The 27885-nt window shown below is 37.6% G+C and overlaps 1 protein-coding gene across 2 annotated transcripts; it reads right to left on the bottom strand.

Annotated features, from left to right (window-relative positions):
- Positions 1 to 203: 203 nt before the first annotated feature.
- Positions 204 to 27833, bottom strand: LOC115220907 (5-demethoxyubiquinone hydroxylase, mitochondrial). Of its 2 annotated transcripts, none has more exons than XM_036510544.1 (7): positions 27636 to 27833; positions 10001 to 10251; positions 9307 to 9421; positions 7902 to 7986; positions 5515 to 5569; positions 2147 to 2215; positions 204 to 732 (listed from the first exon to the last, which is right to left on the bottom strand). In XM_036510544.1, exons 2-7 carry the CDS (start codon positions 10202 to 10204, stop codon positions 655 to 657), a joined length of 606 nt encoding a protein of 201 aa, XP_036366437.1. In that variant the 5' UTR covers positions 10205 to 10251; positions 27636 to 27833; the 3' UTR covers positions 204 to 654. The 2 variants fall into 2 exon arrangements, with proteins under 2 accessions (XP_036366437.1, XP_029646967.1); XM_029791107.2 differs by lacking the exon at positions 27636 to 27833 and adding an exon at positions 15088 to 15220.
- Between the last annotated feature and the right edge of the window lie 52 nt (positions 27834 to 27885).

The raw sequence follows: 27885 nt of genomic DNA on the forward strand, positions 1-27885 counted from the left end.
ATAAATATCACCACCAGTGGCCCAGCATGTATAAGAAGTCAATAGACAACATATTCATATTTCAAAATAGAAAATTACCCTTTAACAGGTAATTCTTACATGCTAGAAATGGCAGCCAACACGGCCAAAAACCACAATTTAATAGCAAATTTCGAAGTAGATGAAAAATAAAAACCTTTCATCTACTTCGAAATTTGCTATTAAATTGTGGTTTTTGGTCGTGTTGGCTGCTATTTCTAGCATGTAAAAATTACCTGTTAAAGGGTAATTTTCTATTTTGAAATATGTATGTATATATATATATATATACATACACACACACATATCATCTGTAACCTGAGAGAAAGCTTGCAAAATTTGTTTCCATTAATGACCAAGATGTCACAGACAGGATCTGGCAGGTGTATCCCATTCTGTATTCTAAGCCTAACAACCTACAGCAAATCATAGGATATCGGCAAAAAGTTGACTTTCTGGCAAAAGTGAAACGCACACAATCAGTAGATTGAGTGCTTAGAAGTGGAAGGAGGAGGAAGAGGAGGAGCTAAGATAATGGAGATAGATAAGAGAAAGGAAGAGAAAGGGCAAAGAATAGGAAATGAGGCAATGGAGATAGCTAAGATAGGAGATGAGGAGAGAGAGGAAGATGTGACATTATATTCGTTCCGATAGCCATATTGCTCCTTTGCAACCAACTTTTATCACTTCAGTCAATGTTTTATAGAAAGGTGCCTGAAATAGAGAGAAAAGGAATCTGAGATAAGTAAATACAGGTTCCCAATGCAGCATGTATAAACACAATACTTAATATACTCTTTTACTCTTTTACTTGTTTCAGTCATTTGACTGCGGCCATGCTGGAGCACCGCCTTTAGTCGAGCAACTCGACCCCGGGACTTATTCTTTTTGTAAGCCCAGTACTTATTCTATCGGGTAACGGGGACATAAACACACCAGCATCGGTTGTCAAGCAATGCTAGGGGGACAAACACAGACACACACATGCATATATATACATATATATGACGGGCTTCTTTCAGTTTCCGTCTACCGAATCCACTCACAAGGCTTTGGTCGGCCCGAGGCTATAGTAGAAGACACTTGCCCAAGGTGCCATGCAGTGGAACTGAACCTGGAACCATGTGGTTGGTAAACAAGCTACTTACCACACAACCACCCCTGCGCCTATCTACGTATCTCAATTTGCTCTGTAATGCTGTAGAATATCTATATAAGACTCTAGCTCATGATTGTGATTAACAAACCAGCAACCAAGGATGAAATAGTTACACTGTCTTTTGAGTACTTGGGACAGCAGAAAAAAAAAACTGACAGAAATATTAAAGAGGAGTCCCATAGACAGTTTATGATTTAACTTTTGCTTTTTTCAGTCATTAAACTATGGCCATGCTGGGGCACCACTTTGAAGAATTTTTTTGTTAGTTGAATGAATCAACCCAGTACTTATTTTTTTGTTAAAGCCTGGTACTTATTCTATTGATCTCTTTTGCTGAATTGCTAGGTAATGGGGATGTAAACACACCAACACTGGTTGTCGAGTGGTGCTGGGGACAAACACAGACACAAAAACACACATGTAGATATAGATATACAATGGGCTTCTTTCAGTTTCCATCTATCAAATCCACTCACAAGGCTTTGATTGGCCTAAGGCTATAGTAGAAGACACCTGCCCAAGGTGTCACACAGTGGGACTGAACCCAGAGCCATATGGTGGGGAAGCAAGCTTCTTACTACACAGCCATGCCTGCACCAAGTTTCTTGACAAATTCTGCCAAGTTTCCAACAACTCTGGCCAGTCTGTTCCCAACCACCCTACACATATCTAGACAGTGGATCCAGATGAATTGGAGTGAGAAAGCGTGGATGATGCTGTACAAGTTCAGACTACTAAAAATTAGTTAATACCCAAACTTGCCATGATCATCAAACCAAAATGAAGACTAAAGGATAAGAATTCTCCCCAGATGGCCATCACTGCCAAAGTAAAATCAAGAGACATTGCTGACACCCTTGTAAATGATCTCAACATTAAAAAAGGAAAATGAGAAAAAGAGAAATTTAATCCATCAATTGCCAATAAAGTATGGACACAACAGTTTTTAAGATGAGAGAACAAACTTACTTGCTCAGCATCATGTTCAAGCCCGGTTTCATAATGGTGTAATTCATCATCACGAAATTTCTTTATTATCTATAAAGATACATAACAAAAAAACAATAATTAATTAATACATACATACATACATACATACATACATACATATATACATATACAGAAGATGCATGCAAAAACACGCAGTTGATGCTGTCGAAATTCCAATGAAGGAGATTTGGATCTGGGTTAGAAACTGGCTCTTTCTCTATTGGCAAGAAATCTTGAAATAAAACCTAATACATACATATATGCATATTATTATTATTATTAGGGTAGTGAGCTGGCAAAATGCATAGTGGTATTTCGTCTGCCGCAACATTCTTCTGAGGTCGACTTTGCCTTTCAAACTTTCAGGTTCAATAAATTAAATACCAGTTGAGTACTGGGGTTGATGTAATCAACTATCCCCCTCCTCCCAATTTCAGGCCTTGTGCCTATAGTACAAAGGATTATTATTATTATTATTATTATTAAAGCGGTGAGCTGGCAGAATCATTAGCATGCCGGACAAAATGCTTAGCAGTATTTCACCCATCACTACATTCTGAGTTCAAATTCCACCTAGGTTGACTTTGCTTTTCATCCTTTTAGGGTCGATAAATTAAGTACCAGTGAAACACTGGAGTCGATGTTATCGACTAGTCACCTCCCACCAAATTTTAGGCCTTGTGCCTATAGCAGAAAGATTATTATTATCATTGAGAGAGCAGTGCATGCCATCAAAGTGACACTGGGGTAAGATATATGAAACCCAGTATACCCATCAGAACTATCCATCTGATAAGAGTACACCAGGCACATGCATCACAACCATATGTGCACGACATGGTGATCTCATATCAAGATAAACAGCATATGACCTTGCAGGTGGGGCCCAGTTAGAATTTTCTTCAGTAGCCCATCCTGCTCAAAATGTCCCTGAATAATTGAATGAAAGACCCATTTCCAGAGGTGAATTATTCAAACCCCAAAGAATCCCTCTCAACATGTGGCTATGATGCTCCCCCACTACTTCTGCTCGTGATCAGAGATGCACATATCATCAGCCACTAAGGGACATGCTCAACTGGTTACGGTCAAACAACTGACAAGCAAATCTGTGGTATTGAGCAGAATATTTGCTGTAGCCCATCTTTTATACCAAGACAAAACAATGTGCATGATAACACTTCCAATCAGTTAAGATCAGTAGCCATGAAAGCCACAGCCTGGTACTGCATCAGGGCATATTATTATTAATATTACTATTAAGGCAGTGAGCTGACAGAATAGTGAGTACACCGAGAAAAAATGCTTTGTGGCATTTCATCCATCTTCACATTCTGAGTTCACATGCAGCCAGGGTTGACTTCGCCTGTTGTCTTTTTTGGTCGATAAAATAAGTACCAATCAAACATTGGGGCCAATGTAATTGACTAACCCGCCTCACTCAAAATTTCAGGCCTTGTGCCTATAATACAAAAAGATTATTATTATTGAAGACAGTTTGATTGGCTCCATGCAATTGAAAGTTTCACAGGCTTCTAATAGAAACCTGGTTTGTTCAGGCGAGCTTGATGATCTGATCTTGCAGGCTGGATTCGGTTTCAAACATGGGTATTTTATAATGTTTTTATATCAGATCTCGGGATATATGTGAAAGTGGGACATTATAGAGGGGCTGTATATATTCATATAAAAAATTGGAATTTTAAAAAAATGATTTAAAAATAAAAAATTTTAAAAAAGAAAAAAAATTAAAAAACGATTATCAAAAAAAGGGTTTTACAACTTACTTGCATACAAACATATACTTTTATGTATATAATAAAAATAATTATAATAATAATAATGATGATTTCAAATTCTGACCCAAGGCCAGCAATTTTAGAGGAGGGGGTAAATCATTTACATTGATCCTAGTATTCATTTTATCAACCTCGAAAAGATGAAAGGCAAAGTCGACCTCAGTGGAGTTTGAACTCAGAATGTAGTGACGGGCAAAATACCGCTAAGTATTCTGTCCAGCATGTTAATGATTCTGCCAGCTCGCCACCTTAATAATAATATTAATAACAACAACAACAAGAGTACTCAGAGAGCGTCAACCTCTGCCAAGGCAACGCCAATATCCTCTAAATGATTAGCTGGAGATGATTTTTAAAATGAGAATATCTGAAATAAACTCGACTGCTCTCACAAATGAGAATACTAAAAATGAACCTGACCGCTCTCAAAAATTAAGCAAAAAAACCCCCAAAAATAATCCAGAATCTTTGTTCGGTACCTGATCGATCCCAATGATAGTCATGGAATATGAAAATGGGAGTGCAGGCCATGTTTGTAATGCTGTTAGTGTGTCATCTGCCATGGGAACAGAGACAGTTTTCTCTATGAAGGCCTTTTTTAATCTATCCATGGTTATAGTATCTTTAAGATCATAAAGGTCTATAGTGAAAAATTTATCCATGCGCGAAAGAAAACGGAAAGGACCAGCATACGGTGCTGTTAACGGAGGTTTAACAACATCGTTGTGCACAAAAACGGGAATCCAAGAAGTAAAGCTGCCTTTAAGGGAGAGCTAGAAATGCAATTGTCAAGAAGGTAAGAGGTTTTAAACAGAAGCAATATATTAAAAATTATTAAAACTAAAAATTGTCGCCGATAAATTAAATTTATTATCATTACTAGATATGTTAGTGTTATTTAATTTCTGAACGGTTTTGCTGCCGTTTATGTAGTTTGATTTCTTTATCCATCAGTTTCTACTAAGATAGAGACATAAGTAAAATTAATAAAAGAGAAACAAAAATAAAACTTTGGAAACAGCAACGCCACCATAACTTACGCGGAAACCATGAGTGTGATTTCAAGGGAGATAATCAGAGAAAGACTTGAAAGTCAACATAAGATTGTAATACTTCATGTAAAGTAAAGTAAATATAACAAATAATCCAGAATCCTTGTGTGGTACCGGATCAAACACAAAATCTAATCAGTTCATGCCAGTATGAGGTCAAACATCTTTGAAAGTTTCATCTGAATCCATCCAGCAGTTCTTGAGATATCTTGTCCATGGACAAACAAACAAACAAACATGACTGAAAACAATACCTCCACCTTAGTGAAGGCAGAGGTAACAACAACAGCAGCAGCAGCAGTAATAATAATACTAATAAACCAATTTTATAAGTGCAGCTGCTGCATTGGATGTTTCTCTTTGAGATCCTGTAGCTGACAACTTTAATGTTCCAATATAATTTATGGAAAAAAGAAAACAAAAACGAAGACACATTGGAAAATAGATTTTAAAACAAGAAAAATATGGAAGAAATAGAGAAGAAAACTACACAGACCTTCAAAAGTTCTTCATGTTTTACTGGATCATCTTCAACTAAATCCCGAATTTGGCTGTTGAAAAAGGAAAATGGGAGAGAGGTATTTTGAATGTGTGTTCTACTATACTGATCTACAATACAAGTGGGATTAGGGGATTTCGCTATTTATGCATGGTGCTCCTCATATTTTCCTTTCTTCCTTTCTCTGTTTCACCCACTCACCTCCTTTCATCATAAAAATTTATCTGAGAACAAATGAAAGACAAGCAGAAAAAGGTATTTCTTTTTTCTTCTTTTAATTGAAAGTCTCAAACAAGACGGAAAGACACGCAGTGTAAAGGAGTACGAAGAAGGCAAAATTGAGATGAAAGGAATGAATTTACTTGAAATAGTTCAGGTCATAAGAAGTGGGAAAATAATGAGATCAAAGAGAGTTTCAAAGTCTGGCAGTTCGAGGAAAAAAAGCTAGAATGATAGAAAGACTTCCTTTATTCATGGGAGCACAATAGCATTTGGATGAAGACGAGGTGGCACAAAGTGATCTAGAACTAAGGGAGAGAGTTCATCAGAGCACTTTTTGTGGTGATAACAATAAAAAATACTGAAACTAGTGACATCATGTTGCTGTGACAAGGTTTGCAGTTGAGGCAAGAGAGAGGCCAATCAAATTAGAGACTCACTTCTGAACCCTATCAAGGAGGTCCAAGTGACAGATGGTGCATCTGCCCAAATATGAGAACAGTATTCCATACAAGAAAAAATTGTGTACTTGTAAAAATACAACATGCCTCAGATTTGAGGCATGCCTTTGACCTATACCAGCACCACCTGATGGGAAGCAGATCTACAAATTGACTGTATGTAGGAACACCAAGAAAGATCAGGTGAGAAATTAAGACTAAGGAATTTCAAATAAGACCTTTCCCCAAGTGTTTTGACTGTCTCACAACGTGACACATCAGACCTATAATTCATGCAAATAGGAGGAAGATAAGGATCCCATTTCATACTGAAAGTCATGAGTTTGGTCTTACCAAGGCTGAAAGTTGCTAGCCACTTCTCACCCCATTTCTTCGCAGCTGTAGATCCACTGCAAGATTAGCAGCAAATTCCAACTTTTTCAAGGGAGAGGGATTGCCAGAGAAACCAGAATAAAGAGTAGTGTCATCAGCATAAACATTGATGAAGTGAAGAACCCTGGCAGGAAGATTGCTGATGTAGAGGAGAATAGAGGTGGACCAAGAATAGAGCCTTGAGAAACACCTAGATTGATAGAATACTAAGAAGCAGTAACACCTTCCAGAGTCGCATGCACACAATGATCAGAGAGGAGGGATCTGATAATGTCAATTTCTTCTCTAATTCTACTCTAGATCATCAGTATATGCACATTATCATGATCAACAGTCTTAAACTGCTCTGTGATAGCTTGTAAGATTATGATGAATAGGAGGAATTTGAGAACTGAGCCTTGATAGACCCTTGGCTCCAAGCTCAATTTGTCGAACCTATGTACATAGCTTGTACACCTCTCACAAGCCAATAATCTACATCTAGTTTCTGTAGTGATCACCTGATTACAGAATGCAGTACTCTGTCAAAGATCCTCTCCTAGTCAATGAATACCAGGGATAGTGATCTGCTCTTTGCTAAGTACCTCTCCTGAAATTGTCTCATAAGTAAGATTGTACCCCTCCCAGACATAAAGTTGAACAGCATTTCATCATAGCTAACTCTATTCTTGATCAAGTGTGCAGTGATCCTGTCTGTGATTGTTGTGGTCCAACAATTTGATGTCCCTATAAATCCCTCTTTTCAAAGCATTCCCTTTGCACTTTTACAGGTTTACAATGATATTGCTTTGTCAGTCACTGAGTACGACACCTTCTGGTATTACTCGATCAACTAACACGTATCAGTGTTCATTGCAATGGATCATCATCATCATCATCATCGTTTAACGTCCGCTTTCCATGCTAGCATGGGTTGGATGGTTCAACTGGGGTCTGGGAAGCCAGATGGCTGCACCAGGCCCAGTCTGATCTGGCAGTGTTTCTACAGCTGGATGCTCTTCCAAACACTAACCACTCCGTGAGTGTAGTGGGTGCTTTTTACGTGCCAGATGGGGCTGGCAAACGGCCACAATTGGATGGTGCTTTTTACGTGCCACCGGAACAGGGGCCAGACGGGGCTGGCAAACGGCCACAATCGGATGGTGCTTTTTACATGCCACCGGCATGGAGGCCAGTCAGGGCAGCACTGGTTACGGCCACATTCGGATGGTTGTCTTACGTGCCACCGGCACTGGTATCACAACTACAATTCCACTGATGTTGACAAAATTAAGAAAAACAGGAACTTCTCAATATTAACAGACAAGTCACATGATATGGTTTAATACTTACGCATTATAATGATGACCAATTACATCTTCAACTGCCACAGTACAAGCCATAGCTGCTTCTTTCCCCATCAGGGCTGTGCCAGCACCTAACAATCGAAAATGTATAAAATGTTAACGAACTCAAAGAAATGCCAGGATACTCATGGAATACAAAAACTACAAATACTGGAACAAATTTTACTTCCAGATAGTCGAGGCGATATTTTCTTCTCTCACTCTGAGTATATGCTTGCATGCATGCATGTGTGTATGTATCTATGTATGTATGCTTGTATGTACAGACATTGCATGTCAGCATCAAAGGAAGATCCTGCCTCAGTAAAACTGGACTCAAGAGTCATCTTCGTAGTCATAAAGTGAGACAGATGAGTGACAACCCGGCCACTGGTGGTGTGTAACACACCATACTAATCTTATCTGCCAGGCATGTGGAAGAGAGTGTAATTCGGCAGGAGGACTTAAACGACATGCAAAGGTACATGAAGCCCAGTTACAACTACAGCCGGCTATTACCAGTAAAGGTTTTAGTTGCCAATTTTGTACAAGACATTGTAGATCTTTAGCTGGGCTAAAAAGTCACATTCGATCACAGCACCAGTAACAGTTAAGCTTCGTGCAATGGCCATACTCGATAACGAGGGGGCAGCCATAATGCTTGTATGTATACTTGTTTGCCTGCCTCTTCTATATTTTAACTATTATTATGTATATATGCTTGTAGGTATGTATTTATTGGGTTGTCCGGAAAGTTCATGCCGATTTATAGTAGCTTACCATTCGACTTATTTTAGAACATGGTTGAGTCATAAAATAGGATTTGACTACAACTCCATTTAGAGCACAATTTAAGCTATCTTTTCATTGAAGAAGGTTTATGTTCCTATAACCTATCTTAATTCTGTAACCCTTTAAAATGGAAGATAAGAAAGTTCATTTTTGGCACTCGATGCTTTGGGAAGCAAACAAAATTTGCTGCAGCTCGGCTGGGATGTGTTACCCCACCCTCCATATCACAAGATATTGCTCCTTCAGATTTTCCTTATTCAGATCTCTGCAGAATAGTCTTAATGGTAAAAATTTCAATTCTTTGGATGACGTAAAAAGATACCTTGATGAATTCTTTGCCATGAAACCACCTCATTTCTGGGAAGAGGGTATTTTCAAGTTAAAGGAAAGATGGAGATGCATTGTGCAATAAAATGGTTCATATTTGGTTGATTAAAAATGTAATGGCAAGTATTTATTGACCTTTTTCTTTCCTTTAAAAATCGGCACGAACTTTCCGGACAACCCAATATCTGTATGTCTGCAACATCATCACCAGCATGTTCCATAATGAAGGTAGGAGTAGCTGGGAAAATTCGATATGGCGGACAGTAGAAAGTATAGCAAAATAATATAATTACCAAGGACAAATCCAGCAACATTCCAAATAGGTAGTAAAGCTGTGGGTCGAGCCCTGTGTTGGACCATCAGTTTTTCAAATGTTTCTCTATGGTATTTCTCTTCCTCCCACATTTCCTAAATGCAAAATAGCAAAAAAAAAAAAAAATTATTAGCACAAAACTGCAGATTTACAGAAGACAAAGAGAGTTTAGAGCAGTGCCTCTCACCCATTTTTTGCCTATGGACCCCTTTGATTCCTGTTTTACACAGATGTACCCTCCAAGCCATTCAATGCTTAAAAAAATCCTATTACATTTCTATAATTAGAACATAAATTGTGACTAAGGTTTGGTGGAAGATTTTAATTCAGAACTTTTGAAAACAAGACATTTGTACTACAGAGCCAGAACCGGTTTCAGCTGAGTTGGTAACAAAAGGGTTAAGAAGTGAACAGAAAAGAATGGTTTGCAGAAGCACATAGAATACATGCAGCTGGCCTGTTTGTTAGGAAGGGTGAAGATCATTTGAAAGTTCTTGGATGGCTGAGGTCACAAATGGTGACTTGTTATCCAAGAATAAACTCACCTTAAATTCCATCATAAGGGTTAGACACAAAAAGTTTTGAAATAAACAACAATAACAATAATAATAATAATAATAATAATAATAATAGACAAATATAACAAAAGTAAACATTAAACTTTGGTGATTTACCTTAATGAGAGAGCCAACTGGGGTTTTCTTAAGGACAGCGTATTGTCCTGCATAGATTCTGTCAGCTCCGAGTTCACCGGCATGATCCACACGGATTATTCGATCCACCAAGTTTTTCTGACATGAAGACATTAACCGCAGATGGGCTCCAATCAGTTGCAGATTCTGAGCTGAAGCCAGTCTGTTAGAGAACACTCGGTACATGGTGACGTTTTAGTAAATTGATGTCTTCACTTATGTGTAAAATCTACCTGAAACAAAGAATTAAACTACAATGACAATGAACTTCCTATTACCACCATGACCACCACTTCTACAGAGGACAGAATCTTCTGTGCTCTCTATATCTTGATGGTTCATCCACATTACTCTGTAAAGAGTATAGAGCCAGTTTAACCAATTTCTCTGGTGTATATATTACTCCTTGGACAGGATATCAGTCCATCACAGAATTACTCATTTTTACTTGTTAAGTGGTCTGGAGAACATGAAATGAAGTGATTTGTTCAAGAACTTAACACATCAGCCAATCCACGAATCGAAACCATAATCTTACTATCATTAGTCCAACACCTTAACCACTAACCCATGCATCTTCACCTATATTTGTGGGCTTGCATGTCTATGTTTGTGCGAGTGCATAGAAAAGAGTCCGTGTGGATGTACGCTGGGTTTGAATGTTCGTGTTTTTGTTGAAAATGTAACCTTTGTTTGCAGTAGAAGACTGTTGCCCCATCAGCAAGAGGAAGCTAGGAGCCTTTAGAAATCTTTCTTCCTCCCCTGCAGAGTGATGCCATTTTGATGTCATCCTTACTGCCACCATCACCACCACCATCACTAGCAGGAGTGAACCACTGTTGGCTGAGTCATCAAGGTTCTGGGCTATGATTTTAAAAGTTTATGATTTCTGTCCCATTGCTTTTACTATAACTGTTGTTTGTTCCTTCTCGAACCACGCCTGGCTCATAAAGGCCGATTTCCCGGCTTCCTTGGCATATAGGCTCCCCACCTGGATGGGATGCCGGTCCATCGCAGGTGAGCTGCAAGATGCAGGAGGAAAGAGTGAGAGAAAGTTGTTGCAAAAGAGTCAGCAGAAGTTCACCATTACATTCTGCCAGAGTTGCGTGGAGCTTAGGTGTTTCGCTCATAAACACACACATCACCTGGTCTGAGATTCGAACCCGTGATCCCTCGACCGCGAGTCCACTGCTCTAACCACTGAGCCATGTGCCTCCACCTTTACTATACTGTGTTCCAGTCCAAACCCATCCAATTATTAATTGCACAGTCCTCATAGTCACCAATTGGTGCAATAGCCCCACCTCAACCCCTCTCCTGCAGACAGTGGACACAAGACTATATTAACGAATGTATTCTTTTATAGGGCATGATTTGAAGAAAATGTGACTGCTACTTCTGATAGGTCAAGCAACTATGTAGAGCAGGAGTTTTCAACTATCTTTTATTTATGGACCCCTTTGATTATTATTTTATTCTGGTGGACCCATAGTCATTCAATGTCTAAAAACTAGTTGTATACTTCTTTCAAAATTCCTATTTTGTTTTTCACACACTCCCTTGTGTAGATTGAACGATGTAAAATGTTAGAGAAAGAAACCTTGTCATATCTTGCAATACATACTAATATATACATTTAAAGCAACATTTTTCAGAGGGCCTTAAAATACCTATTTCTTTATTACCCACAAGGGGCTAAACACAGAGGGGACAAACAAGGACAGACATAGGTATTAAGTCGATTACATCGACCCCAGTGCGTAACTGGTACTTAATTTATCGACCCCAAAAGGATGAAAGGCAAAGTTGACCTCGGCGGAATTTGAACTCACAACGTAACGCAGACGAAATACCGCTAAGCATTTCGCCCAGCGTGCTAATGTTTCTGCCAGCTCGCCGCCTTAAAATACCATTGTGGATCCTAGTTTACTATTTTGCTGCTTGGACACCTAAAAATCTTATATGAACCCTCAGGGTGGGTCTATATGGATCTCTATTGAGAATCACTGAAGAGGCTCTTTCACTAGCCCGACAAGTATTTTGTTAGTCCTTTTGTCATCGTCATCATGGCTATTCCTCAAGGCTGAGGATGATAGTCCTTTTTTTCTATATCAATGATGGTGACTGACAAGTCCAATTCTTCCTCGGAAGCTCCTTCAACAAGTGGGACAGGTGGTTCCGGATGGAAAATCTCTTCTTGGTGCCTCTATCTTCTCTGTGCCTCTTCTTTTTCTTCTTGCTCAGCAGTCCTACTGGTCTCAAAAGTTGTTACTCACCTCTTTGATGATGGATCTCTAGCATTCTTGATTCTGACCATTTCTCCCCCAGTTCTCAGAGTCAATATCAATTTCTTGGAGTTGGCTTTCAGAACATCTTTGAATCTTTTCTTTTACCCTCTACTTTTTCGTTTTCCTTCTTTTAACTGGGAGTAGAGAAACTGCTTAGTAAGTGGTTGTTTTTTATCTGGACAACGTGACCAGCCCATCTCAGGCAGGTCTGGATAATGATAGCGTCAATGGAGATCATGTTGTGTTTCCAGACAAGCCATGAGAAAGCCCACCTAAGTGTAAACCTTCAAAAAACCAATTCTTCAGTAATGCCTCAGTGATCTAATTGTGTTACTGGAGTACCTATTCTATGCTACCAAACTCCAGATATTACACACTAAAACATATATTGATTGAATTCACACACAGTGAATGAATGTGGGATACATTCACGACAAATTTCTTGGACTTTTTACCAGAAATCATTCAGGCTACATCATTATACAGGTAAGTAAGGTAACGTTCACTTTCATTTCATAAAAAGGTTTTACTTTTCCCTTTCCAATTCTTCATGCTCCACAGATCTAGTCACTTTCGCCAGATGCCCTCCCTCAAAAGTTTCCAAATGTTGAAGTTGAACTCTCGATTGATGGTCTAGCCCTGGGGGACAAATTCTCACTGTACAATACATTTCCAGGGGTGATGCTTGCGGCAGGTCTTCCAGAGGTGTCTTCTGCTTCTGAAATGCCCATACCACTCAAAAAACATTGTGTATGGCCCATTGCCTAATCACCGTAAGCTAGCTGCAGCATGTTCAATGTTTCTGTAGCAGACTTCCCAAGTTTTATGAAACATTTCTCGTTGGCTCCTTGTTCCTGTTCATGACAAAATCACAGACTACAGCATACACGCGATCACAAAAACACAAATTTCACAACTTGCGAAGTGAATACAGCAATGTCACTCGGCACACTGCCTCACGAAGGTCACTAACTCTCACTGCGTACGCAACCGTGTGCTACCATCTGTTGGCGCGCTACAGAACTAGTCCGGGAACTTTTTGATACCATCTCGTAAATGGGACAAATACTACCCCTAATCATCATCATTGTTCGACCGTGGTTGAGACAATGGAATTTACTATGTTACGCCAGACTTCACGGTCCATCATAGCATTACGGAGGTCCTGTTGCTGGATGCCTGTATCCCTGGAGATTACATCAGGGTAGGAGAGTGTGCACCCTCTGGTATTGCGAGTAGATGGCTTCCAGAGAAGAAGAGTAGAAATTACTTCTTTTTCAGCTCTACAACAATGTCCAGCAAACTGGATTCTCCTACCTTTCACAAGAGATGACACAGGTGGTAGTTTCCCATATATTTGCATTTTGGTTGGATGGCGCCTCCACGAGAGATTTTGAGCTCTCATAAGGAGGCGAGTGTAGGTTCCATCCAACCGCCTCTCAAACTTCTTTGATAACGTCCAGGTTTCTGAGCCATATAGTAGAAACTGAATACATAAACTGAATACATAAACAAGTGCCTGTCCAACAGTGATTGCATCATCCATACTCTCAACAGTGCACCTTTAAATATGGTTTCTGATTACAAATATCTTGGGTCATACATATCATCATCTGGAAAAGACTTTCTAACTAGAAAGGGTATGGCCTGGTCAGCCTGTAATGACATGCATAAGATCTGGTCATCAAATCTAAGTACAGACTTCAAACTACCCCTAAAGCTATACTTTTAATCCGGAATGTACATGTTGAAAATAACCCGACATAATATAAAAATGCTATTGAAAATATTTTTAAAAATCGACCCAAAAGGGAGATAGCCACTACGTGGTTTATCGACCCGTTAAAAATAGCAGGCAAATATCACTCAATTCGCGCCCTACTATATTAAGAAGTGTTTAATTAGACGATGTACTTTGTGCCACGTCTTCGTCCTCGCAGAATCGAATCCGTGACAATCCATTGTTTAAAATGCTTCACATATAAAGCCAAAGTTTTACAAAAAAAGAAATTAATGTCAGAGCGCCTATAAATCTGAAAATAAGAAATTGTTACATAAGTAGCGTTTCAGAAACCGTTACATAAGACATGCTGCTTAAAATGTTATGAGACATGTTGCTGAAGTTTCTGTTTTAATTCCTGTTATAATTGCTTCTCTTTCATAACCAGTAGTCTTACAAAATTCATGAATGTCTCAGAATCCCATTTAAACATTTTCTCTATGACTTACAACTAAAAGAAAAATCAAGTATTGCTATATTTAACCTAACTTATAACTTATAAATAAAAAATAAATGGCTTATAATGAAAGTTTTATTTATTTATATATATATATATATACTCATGGAATATCAGGTTTAGAGAGGACAGGAACGAGACACTATGAGGTCATTTTGAAGGGTATCACCGGTGGAAATTAGATGAAATGGCTTCAACCGGGAATCGAAACCTGGGCGAAGGTAAAGAATACGGGTGGTGTGCCTATTCTTTACTTCCGCAGAAACCTGTTCGTAATTTTCTTCCACGAAAGTTTATCTATCCTCTATGGCAATCACTTCCAACACAATATATTCTTAGACACAAGACTACACATTGAAGAAGAAGCAGAACGTGTGATGTTCATGCTTTTCATTTGCACAGGTTCAAACAGATCGCAGGTTTATTTCTATGATAATCCGTGCGTAAGAAAGATTTTTCGTTCTTATATAGTACAAAGCAATTGAAGAATAGCTTTCAACCAGTTAAGAAACATGCATCAACCTAAGACAATAGAAATAAATACCTTTTTCTATGTTTACAGTTTCGTTAAGCACTAAACGTCTGCCATGCCGGTTTGTAAACCAGCCTTCGATTCGTACAATTCACAACATCATTTAATATCTTTTCGAAAATTCTCGTTCGTAATAAGAATTTAAAATATTTTATATCGTAAATATTTATTATTAAATAATAATTACTTATTAACTTGTTAATATAAAAATAGGGTACATTTACAATTTTTCAGTTTATAAAAATCTACGGCTTAAGATAACGGTTTCAAATATGTAACCATAACTCTCGTCTGCTAAATCACGTAGACTTTTGTATCAAGTCCCTTCCTTAGAAAGGAAACGATCGCTTATAAGGCTACAACTGAGATCTGATTTCAGTTCCCGGTTCCTTGCTATTGTATTTTGCTTACACTGTAAATGGGAAAGTCGTGACCGTCAAGCAATCTCGACATCCTATATTATAGTGAGTTCCTTTATTAATGAGGCGACGAGTGAATTGTTGAAAAAAAAAGTGACATGAAAATTATATGGTACCGGAAAAAAATATCCGGGAAGCTTGGGACGGAAGTATTCTGGATTTCTGGGTTTTCCGGTTTTCTGGAGACAATCTAACTACAATCTTAAAACATAAAATAAACCATGAAAAATAAAGAGCTAAACAACATTTAACAGATTCAAATTAATACACTTCTGAAGCAGTGTCTAGTTGGCATTTATTAATTCACTTGAATATTTTTTTTAACGTATCATACTGTACTACGTATACAGCATAAAGCTTATATGATGAAAGGCTTACTTACACAAGTGCCCCCCCCCCCTGACTTTGTTTCCTCATAACTTCCAGAAAAATGGATGTTTTTAATGGAATTTTCTACAAATACGCTTCAGATAGTGTAGATTCCGATTATATCGAAATTCATGGGGAACAAATTTTCCGAGAGTGAGGTGATGAATTTCGGAAAATTCTCACGACTTGGCTTCGTTTCCTCATGTCTTTCAGAAAAATAGGTATTCTTTGGTGACAGTTTCAACAAATACCTTTCAGAGTGTGTAGATTACGATAATATAGTTATTTAATATAAAAAAGAAAATTAGTTGACCCGTACACATGCATACTGACACACATCAATTTTTTTTCTTTTCACCGAAATTTCAAGTTTCATTTTCTAGATACAGATGTGTAAGCATGTATGTGTACGAATCCACCAATTTCTTTCATGTTAAATTCCGATATGATCGTCATGTATTCACTCTGAAATGAATTTTTTTTTTACAAAATTTCATTAAAAATTACGCATTTTTCTGAAAGATATGAGGAAACAAAGCCGAGTCGTGTGAATTTTCGGAAACTCTTCGCCGTATCCCCGGAAAAGTTTTTTTTTTTTCACCATAAATTTCGATATAGTCGGGATCTACACTGAAGTGTGTTTGCAGAAAATTTCGTTAAAAAAATATACATTTTTCTGGAAGTTATGAGGGAAAAAATCGATGGTGGGGGGCACACTTGTGTAGGTATGCTGGATGAAAATTGAAGGAATTTAAAAAGTAATTTTCTATACCAACTCCTCACAATGTATACCCATTGTACCCAGCTGTGAGTCGCTAATATGTGTGTATTAAGTTTTAATTGCTTTGGAATCGCCCTCAGAATTTTTTTTGTTTATTAGAATTAATCATTACGCTAATTTCTGGGTTTACTACAGTATGTCATCGTCTACTTTTGTATGTGAGTGTTTTTAAACACTCAAGAAGTCTTAATAACGGAGTAAAACTTATTAAAACAAGACGAAATTTCGATATGTTTGTTTTGGGTTGGTATGTCTCAAATTTTATGCTTGCAAAAATGTTATACCAGGAGTGTTATCCATTTCCGATGCAGGCCATTTCATACTGAACTAATCGACATTATTAATGTTTATTTTAAACAGATTTAAGTCGATGTCTCCAAACAAAACCATAGGTTTCAGTTCTAGGAAAGAATGATAGGAAAAGGTGTATAATGTATAGGACACGGGAAACGAGATACACGGTAAAGTTGATGGGCAGTAAGCCTAAATAGAAACAGTTAATTCAAAGAAGCGGTAGCTGCAATAGTAGCGTGAGAAGACAAACTTAGAGAAAACAGCGCTTTTGCGGATAAGTAGCGTGATGGTTTCCCAATCAACCGAGTAACTTGTCGTTTAGAATGTTTGATTATGAAGCAGCACCTTCCCAGATATGTGAGAGTGATGGGTACTTCAATATAGGTCGTCGCTCTTTGTGAAAAATTAATAATTGCTCGGGTATGTTCACGCCAAAAAAGATATTCCTAAGCCCCGGGTAGTTCTCAAACTCGATTTTAAAAAACGCCTTTGATTCAATCTTTAACTTGGTAAAAGATCGGGCTCTAGAGTTCTATCACTTTGCTTGGCAGATTTATCAGGGTCCTCATATCTAGAAGTACGCACTTAATTTGGGCTAGTAATGAACATCATAAAATTATAAGCATGTTATAGAGGTCACACACTTTTTTAATGTTCCTGTGTTATGTAAGACTCTTAGAAAACTTTAAAGAAATTTATTAAGATAAATACATAAGTTTTACAAAGAGAATCTACTCTAAAAGTCATAAACAATTCTGTGCTTGTAAAGAGGAAACACTATTCAACATGGCCGCCGCATTCTCCTGTGGATCCTTGTGTGAACTGACGAGACTTGGCTGAGAGTTTGATATTCCTTAAATAACAAAACTTAATATAACTACCACCACCTGCTAATCTCTAATGCCGTGCACTCTTCAGCAACGAATTCTGCTTACAGAAGTAGATCTATGTCAATTAATGTTACTGTTAGCCATAAAATATTAAGATGAAGTGAAATGTTTCATATATAACATATAAACATGTACATCTTTTAGAATATCGTCATTTTATAAGATTTCGCTGGCAAATTTTAAAATTAACATAAAAATTTAATTACATGAAAGAAAATTACCGGAGAACTTTCATCTAATTCTTCGAAATCATTCTGTTAAAACTGTATTGAAACCATTTGTGGGAATTTTTTTTTCTTTTATCACAGCAACTGTTCGCACACCACAAAGTTTGACAGAACCTACTGAAGCAAGCCAACACGCTCGCAGCGTTACCAAGAGTGATGGCGAGACTAAGGCGTTGAGAAAGTCAAGCGCCCTCGGAAAATAACTGTATATTCATTTAATTTAAGAGTCCGTGTGGATCTGGAAAATCATGATAGGCCGAAAATGTTACCTAATGCCTCTTATATAAAAGAAGATAAGAACAAATAGAAACGAAGAACAGCTAAATGTTAAACCTTTTTGTAGTCTACGAATTAAAGGATATTATTTACTTGTTGGTAGATCTGAAAATTATACTTCCAACCAGGATAATCTTAGGAAGATTTCAAAATGTCATCTCTCAGATTGATAGTTTTTGCATTGGAATAAATGCCGCAATAAAATTTCCGGATAGTCTCTACAAGATCATAAAAGGGAATTCTACCCGACTAATTCGGATACAAATGGTGCCATGATAGCGTACTCGTGACATTCACTTGAATACAGGTGCAAGAGAGGTATAACACAACCCCAACCGGGAAAAACAACACCATCAATCAAGTTCGTGATGGAAGAAGACAAATGATTGACATTGATCACAGCAAAAACAAGCAGTTTAACACAAGAGACCTAACCATAGGCAGTGAAAGTGGACCCGAGGGAAGGTTGCAATTTCCCCTGGTCGTCTTGACCAATCAAAGGCCGAATGTAGTTTTGTAGCTTGAGAAGGCAAAAATAAATAAATGAATAAAGAATAGTGATCGAGCTTACAGTCAAACAGGAAGGAAAATGCCTTTGAATGGAAGGGCGCCAAGTACCAGAAACTTTTTCATGGAGAATAGATGACATACATGGCCATTTCCAGTCGAAATTGACTGTGCAGGATTCCCTGCCCAGTCAGTATAGAGAATACTTACAACCAATGGAATAGCAGGAAGAAAGAGCAAGACAACTGTATGCAGAATGAGGGTTGGTTATGCCCTGTATGGAAATAAAATTAGACTGTGATTCTAAACTGGATATCTGAGTCAGGTGGTTCGAATCGAGGTACAAACTGCTAAAAGATGTAATGAAGCTTATAATCTAAATCTATGTGTTCGAAACCAACAGAATCTGTTAATTAATATTGCTTTCAAAGTTTGGAGTAAGGCCAGCAATTCCAGCGGAGGGGTAAGTTGATTATATCGACCTCGAAGAGATAAAAGGAAAAATCGATCTCGGCGGTATTTGAACCCAGCACGTAAAGACAGGCCAAACGCCGCTAAGAAATTTTCCCGGCATACTAACGATTCTACTAGCTCACTGCCTTAATTTGTTCATTAATATTGTTCAGTATTATGGGGGTGAGTCAGCAGAATCGTTACTATGCCGGGGAAAATGCTTAGCAGTATTTCTTCTGTCTTCGTGTTCTGAGTTCAAATTCCGCCGAGGTCGAATTTCCCTTTCAATCTTTCGGGTCGATAAAATAAGTACCAGTTGAGCACTTGGGGGGGGGGTCGATGAAATCCACTTACACCCTCCCCCTAAATCGCTGACCTTGTACCAAAATTAATATCAATATTGTCCTGTATTCATATGTTGCTAATACTGATTGAGATAATGGAAGATTAAAGTTTGATAGTTTATCTCCATATATTTTTAGAGAAAAGTCTGTATAAGCAATAAAAATTAATTTAGGAATAGGAGTGATCCTGAATAGTTTCAGGTTATTCTAAACTAGTTCAAGTTTTTCTGAGAGGGAGACTTATTCATTTACATTTGATAACACTTGTTAAAAACGTCAAACGAACAAACGTTTATATTCCAAACGCATGATATAACAATACTAAGCAAAATTATTTATAATCTTACTAACAATAACTCTGAGCACCTTTTCAAACTCCACCTGTCTAACACCCGTGGACATGTTTACAAAGTCAGAAAACAGCACAGCTCCCGTGATTTTCGGAAACATTTTTTCACGCTAAGAATTGCTGAAGCATGGAACAAACTGCCGGCATCAGTTGTTAGTTGTCGGAGCACTGCATCCTTCAAAACTTCCATGCTTCCTGAGATTCACCAACACTACACCTAATTTTCTCCCCTCCATACACACGCAAGCATGTATCTGACTCATACACTGTTCACTTCCCAGACATTTGTACATTACTGCATATGCTTTATACGCACTTTTGACAAGTTGTGGTGCACCTGAGCACTGTATACAATAATTTCATTATTATTATATTAAAAAAGGGAACCAAATGACAATTAAAAATTGGGAACAGTCATAATGGGAATGTAAATATTTGACTTGGCTTTATTCCTTGAAACGATTAAACAAATGCTTCAAGATAGACGAGTCATATACCCGACTTAACTCCCATATTCTCTCTCCATCCCAATAATTTAACGCAATTTGTGCAAGTACTAAATTTAAAAAATATATATCTCTTATTTCTCTTATCGTATAATGTCACTTTGTGTAATTAACCACCTAATTAGTTCAGTAATTTCAGTCAGTGTATAAAACATGATTTTATTGTGATTTTTGCATTATTGATTCATTTACAAGAGAGATGAGCAAATAAAGTAGATTAATTTAACTCAGCAGATTACTGGTACTTGCATAATTAATTCTAGAGTGATGAAAATAAAGTAATTAAAGCTATGCAATAAATGTTAAGCTTTTATTTATTTATCTATTATTTCAATATTTCGGGGGTGCCGAGCTGGCAGAATCTTTAGACACATCGGACAAAATGCTTAGCAGCATTTTTTTCGGCTTTACGTTCTGCGCCAAATGCTGCCGAGGTCGACTTTGCTTTCACTTTTTCCGAGGTTGATATAATCGACTCACCCCACCTACCCACACACACACAGCTCTAAAATTGCTGGCCTCGTGCCAAAATTTGAAAAAAATCATTTGGCGATCCTTCGGTATAGGTACCGTAAGTGGCTTTGCTTACATTTCTGAAGATAACATAAACCCTTTTCTCCCACCCTTTTCTCCCACCCTTAACCCCCATATATAAAAAAAACAACACTTTCTTGAAATGTATCCGGTACTTCCGGTACCTATACCGAAGTTACGCCAATCATTTCAATATTTCTTTTAAAAGAATTGTTATTGCAATATTTAGCTACCACTCTTCTGAGTTCAAATTCCACCCGGGTTGACTTTGCCTTTCATCCTTTCGGGGTCGATAAATTAAGTACCAGTTGCATACAGATGTCGGTCTAAACTGGTGTCGAGTTAAACTTTTCCGTTTACATTCCGAATCGATAAAATACTGTCCAAGTGAATTAATCTAACCAATCCTGGATGCTGCAGTAAATGCGAGGGTCACTGTTTCCATAACCAAACGGAACAAAACCCTGAAGTATCAGGACCTGACAGTGAACTATCTCTTCCAACCTGTGGCGTTTGAGACCCTTAGGGGAACTAAGTCACTAACTGCAGAAGTTCTTATCATCGTTGACCGCTCGCGAAATTTTTTACCCACGTGAGTTCCGGACCCCAATTATAAACTCATCTGCTTATAACCAACCAGAGCTCAACTATCAAACTAATTTATGAGTGCATAACAAGTGATAGGTGATAAGATGAGGTCACTTGGATAAGGAACGACCATGATTCTTTTCTCTTTTAAGAATGCTTGTTGTTCTTGTTCTTGTTTCAACCATGGCCGCCCTTGCGTAGTTATTTGTATTGTTGTTTACTTTGTAAAGCTAGCATATCACCCTCTACCCACATTTTCCCCATCCACATCTTTACCATAAGGGGCCCTAACAAAATCTGATAATGGGTATAGATGCAAATCTATCGAATTACTTGTCTCCTAAAATTAGGCCCAACTTGTTCTTCCTCTTGAGTTTACTTGGTAGAGTATGTTTGTTAACTTGGACATCAAAGTCAAGGTGAGCTCTGATTGGCTGTATGCAAATGAGTTCATTACTCTCGTGGGGAAAAAATTTCACTGCCCACTCGCATCACCGAGGTGTCGGGTGATGCTCGTGAGGGCGCTTGGCTTTTCCAACGGTTTAGCCTCGCTGTCGCCCTTGGTAATGCGAACATGCTGGCTTGCTTCAGTAGGTTCCGTTGAACTTTGTGGTGTGCGACCAATTGAAACACCTGATGCTGCATTGTTCTTGTTTTTCTCTCCCCTTTTTCTTTCTTTTGGGATCTTTTCGGTTTGACCGGCAGTTTTTTTAAAGATAATTTCCACGTAACTAAACACTTTTAAACTTCGTATACTGGTAGAATGTGTTTATAAACATTTTTTTCTCTTGGCTTTATTGAGAAAATTCTATACTTTGTAAGATATTTGTTGGGTTTTTTTCTTCAATTTCTGTAATTTCAACCAATCAATGACGTCTATTGAGGTGAAAACATTCTGTACCGTATGAACGTCCCTCGTTTAAGAAACAGATTGGGTTTATTTACATTTGTGAAGAAAAAAAATATACCCTTCCCCCACCCCTAACCCTAACTCTAAACCTAACCCTAAAACAGATTGAAATGCAATAGATCGATACTAGGGTCATAATTATGGGTGACAATTTCATATGACACCGCTAGAAAAAACTGCCGTTCAAACCGAAAAGATCCTTCTTTTGTACAAACTTATATTATGGAAAAATCATGACTATTGTTCAGGATTTGCATTTTTGTTAAATTTCACCCTCACTAAAATCTGACCTTGTGCTAATATCTGAAATCACTGTAGAACAAGAGATCAGCCCTTTTTATAACGAAACCGCGATTTGGTTTCCATTTTGGCTTAAAGACGATTCACATTAATACCACCCAGAAAAGTACGAATGTTACACATCATTTTCTCCTTTTCTTCTGCTATAATATAGTGATATGAACCTTGTCAAAGGAATCTTATTCCATTTTGACATCATGTCAAAACAGTGTAGTATGGAGGTCATTATTTGACATAAAGGATTATAACTTCTCTGCAAACGTGTGACCTTGTGCTCGTGCTTGAAATTATTTTCAGCACTGAAACGGCCGAATCGACATTGCATTGTTCCAAATACCTAATGTTTAATTACCTCCCTTCATTAAAAAACAATAAAAAAAAGCGCCGCAGTAATCTTGACTTTTTTGTCTATTTTGCCGTTGTCATTAACAGTTTTTTTTTTATCGAAATATTTTAAATTTCACAAGAAGTACAGTATTAGTTTTGTCCTTGGATCTTTTCGGTTTGAACGGCAGTTTTTTCTAGCGGTGTCATATGAAATTGTCACCCATAATTATGACCCTACTATCGATCTATTGCATTTCAATCTATTTTAGGGTTAAGGTTAGTTAGGGTTAGGGGTGGGGGAAGGGTATCTTTTTTTTCTTCACAAATGTATATAAACCCAATCTGTTTCTTAAACGAGGGATATATTCATACGGCACAGTATGTTTTCACCTCAATAGACGTCAGCGATTGGTTGAAATTGCAGAAATTGAAGAAAAAAAACAACAAATATCTTACAAAGTATAGAATTTTCTCAATAAAACCAAGAGAAAAATATGTCTTATATACACATTCTACCAGTATACGAAGTTAAAAATTGTTTAGTTACCTATAAATTATGTTAAAAACTGCCGTTCAAACCGAAAAGATCCTACTTTTGTCCTTGTATGTTCGGATTTCAAATGCTGCCGTGATCAACTTTGCCTTCCAAAACTGATACAATAATCAACTTAATCGACTTACATACAATTCTCTCTGAAAAAAGTTGTGGGTTTTGTGCTCAAAGATCTCAGCAAAGCAATAATTTCTTACAGAAGCACAAGACCAGAGTTCTGGGTTAAGTTTACAACATCCGACTCCCTTTCGTGAAGCACCGTAAAATCTCATATGTCTCTTTTATCAAGCCTTTTTTTTTTTGTGTCACTTCCGTCAATGCGGCCTTCTTTTACTTTCGGTTTTTATCTATTTTACGAAGTAAAATAATGTAAATTATTTCGAATTTCGTGATAAATCGCCTTTCTATTCCATCTCAAACATCAACAATAACAAATTGTCCTACACGAAAAAGGAAGTGGGGGATGAATTGCCAACAAATTAACAAGACAATCATTAACTAATATGATACAAAATACGTATAAAAAAACCCCCAAAATATCGACATCAATATACTTAACAATAGAATGTCATAAAATAGACAAGAAAAGCTTCCGTCTTTTAGCTATAGATTGAAATATAGGCATCTTATATTAAGAGGAAACCGGAGAAAAGAGACTGTGTGACAAAAGTAAAAACCATTTGAAAATAATTCTATGGTCCTGATAAAGGATTTATATAATGAAATTGTTTCACTTCCTTGAAATTAAAGTGAAAGATAAGGTTATATATAAGTTAGCTTTAGAAATCGGAATGGAAAAAGCAGGAACTAAATTCCACAAGACAGATTCTACGATGCTCTGGCTATTCTATCAATACACTGGTTTAGAAAAATAATGATTTCTAACTTCGGCACAAAGCCAGAAATTTTTTTAGGAGAGGGGTATAATCAGTACCATTGGCTCTGGTATTTCATTTTATTGATCTCGGACGGGTGAAAGGTGAAGTTGGCCTCAGCGTTATTTCAGTTTATAACAAAGAGCCGGAAGAAATACTGTAAAGCATTTTCCTGACGTTCATAGTTCAGAAAATTCACCACCATAAACAGCTCAGGTGTCACTCGTAAGCAGGACCTGGTAGCTTGTACAATGCTTTCGTCAATTAGTAGCGCAGAGACGTAAACAACCGTGACCCAGCGAAACATCGAGGTATGACTGCTGGAAAGAGAGAGAGGGCTGCACCAGCAGTAAACTGGTGCTCATTTTCAACTGGTTTAGACTAGAACAACGTGAAATGATATGCGTTCCTCAGGGTGCATTACATAATCCAAGAGTCGAAACCACGACTTTATATTCATGATCCCAATATCTTAGTCATTAGGTCAGGCGCCGTCGCAACTAGTCTGGCGAAATAGTGAAAGAAATTTTTAATCACTAATTTTCTACTATAGGCAAAAAACCTGAAATTATGGGGTAGAGGGTTGGTCGATTACATCGACTCCAGTGCAGAACTGGTACTTATTTTATCGACCTCGTAGGATGAAAGGCAAAGTCGACCTCAGCGTAATTTGAACGCAGAACGCAAAGTCGGAAGAAATGCTGCAATGCATTTTGCCCGGCGCTGTAACTTTTGCCAGTTCCCCACCTTAAAAATCTTTATTCAATAACGAAAGCATTAATAGTTTACTGTTTTACTTTCTGGAAATTTGAAATGTTATTGTTTCATTTTCTTTAAAGAATGAAAATATAATTCCAAGCACATACACACACACACAAAACCCATTCTATAACGGCTATCTCTGAAGAGCGCAGGGTTACATAATCGGACTGTTATCTAACACTATATTGAACCCCTAGTGCGAAACCGATTGGTAAGAGCGACCGTTGTGGATATATAATACTGTACACTTCGAATATATTTCAAATACAAACCAAAAATAATTGTACATTTATATATATATTGTTGATAATCATATGAATTGATAGACTTCGGGAAGACGTTTTAAGAAATCCTGATTTGAAGATTTTATAAAGTCAGAGAGTACTCTAGTAATACATTTATTATTTAATATACCATACATTCTCAGTTAAAATGGCGCCAAGGTCATCTTTATCATACATCCTTTTGAGGTTGAAAATTTAGTGCCAGTAAAGCACCTCAAATTTGTTGGCCTTGTGTCAAAATTTGAAAAAAAAAAATGATCTTATATCTCGTATTTTTATTATTGTTTCCAAGAATGATGGAGTGCTGGCAGAATCGTTAGCACGACGGACAAAATGCTTAGTGGCATTTCGTCCGTATTTACATTCTGAATTCCAATTTCGTCGAGATCGACTTTCCCCTTTACCGAAAATTTCAGGCTTTGGGCTTGTAGCATAAAAGATTGTTTTGCCGAGGAATTCTGCAGCAAAGCCTCCGTGTCTACATGGTCTCTCGGCCTGCTAGAAAATAATACCCCAAATCTCTCCTAACTCACATTCTGTCACCTTAAAAATTGAACGACACTTTAATGTACCAATAGGGACATTATGTTTTGGAGAGAAAAGTGGAATTAAATACGTATGTTTTGATGGAACTGGCAGTCCTATAGCCTCAGCAGGCTAACGGAGACCAGGTGATAACGGCCTGAAGCACCTTTACTCATAGGTGTATTTGATATTCGATTTGTTATTCGAGGTAAAGGACTTAATCTAAATCCTCTCCTCAGAGTTTTTACAATTGACGCTCAGATGTACAAACTAATTAACGTCAACTTAGGCTTCCATTCCCAGCCGCAAAACTTTTCATCAAGAAATTCGGACTTGTAAGCAAGTAAAATTTAATACCACCTATATGTGGTTCTAATGACAATGAACCCCCCCCCCCCGCCGCGCTTACACTGCTACTCATTTCAAATCAATAATATGCACTTAGCGTTAGCCAATTTAAATATTTGGCACCACCATCACTCACAGCCGAAGTTTTGACAAGCCAACGAAGCGTCCATGCTGTCGCATGATCCGCTGGAAAAGGAACCAAATTTCATTAAATTACTATCTTAATCAAAAAAGACTACTCATGATCAATGTAGTTCTAGATATACAAAAAAAAAAAAAAAGGACGATCAATGCTAAATAGGTCTTACACATGGTTGACCTGTGGCTTAACTACCCAAGTTTCGACTTGCAAATTACCCAGATGATATGAAATCCAACAAAATCTTACAATGCTGAATGGGTCTTACACATGGTTGACCTGTGGCTTAACTACCCAAGTTTCAACTTGCAAATTACCCAGATGATATGAAATCCAACAAAATCTTACAATGCTGAATGGGTCTTACACATGGTTGACCTGTGGCTTAACTACCCAAGTTTCGACTTGCAAATTACCCAGATGATATGAAATCCAACAAAATCTTACACGTTCACGAAGTCCATAACAAAACCTTGACATATAAAACCATTTTTAGACTTGCTGTGAAATATGCTAACCCTGCATGGAACTCTTACACACACACACACACACACACAAAAACATCATTGACCAGGAATCAATACGCAGAAAGACATTTAAATGGGCATATCAATGGTCCAGATATAAGCACGTTGGTGCAAAATTTTGCTGACCGCACTGATCGAGACCATGCAAAATACGTTAAATTTGTATAACATCAGAACTGGTATCTTAAGGCGCGGTGTAAATAGTGACGCATATAAAACATAGTTTCATGGTATTTGTAAATAAAGTTCAAACAGCACATAGAACCAACGACAAAATGCAGTTCGTATTTATAACAACTGCGCAACCAGATCTGGTAATTAGGGGGTCAAATTGAGTCGGGTGGCAGACGGATACCACAAACGGACAATATTTTCTTGTAAGGCATCCTAGATGCGAATGGAATTCTACTATAAGATAAGAGTTGACCTGAAACTAAGTAACATCAAAATCAACACAGAAAACAAAAGCGTGCTTATCAAACTGCCAATCTTTTCTATAGGTTATATATAAATTTTCCTTCCTTCCACTGTTTCACTTTCTAACTATTTTTGTTTTGTCTTTTTTTTCCTTTCATATTTTACGGTATTCGTCCTCCTTGCCTACTAATTTTTCTTTCTCTCTATGCCTTATTCCTTTCGTCTGTATCACCTGTTCCTCTTCTCTTTTACTCTCTTCGTCTCTATCTTCTCAATCTTTTTGGTGATTTTCTATCTTTCCGTCTT

This window comes from Octopus sinensis, linkage group LG17 (genome assembly GCF_006345805.1).
Source record: "Octopus sinensis linkage group LG17, ASM634580v1, whole genome shotgun sequence".
In the NCBI taxonomy this organism is placed as follows: domain Eukaryota; kingdom Metazoa; phylum Mollusca; class Cephalopoda; order Octopoda; family Octopodidae; genus Octopus; species Octopus sinensis.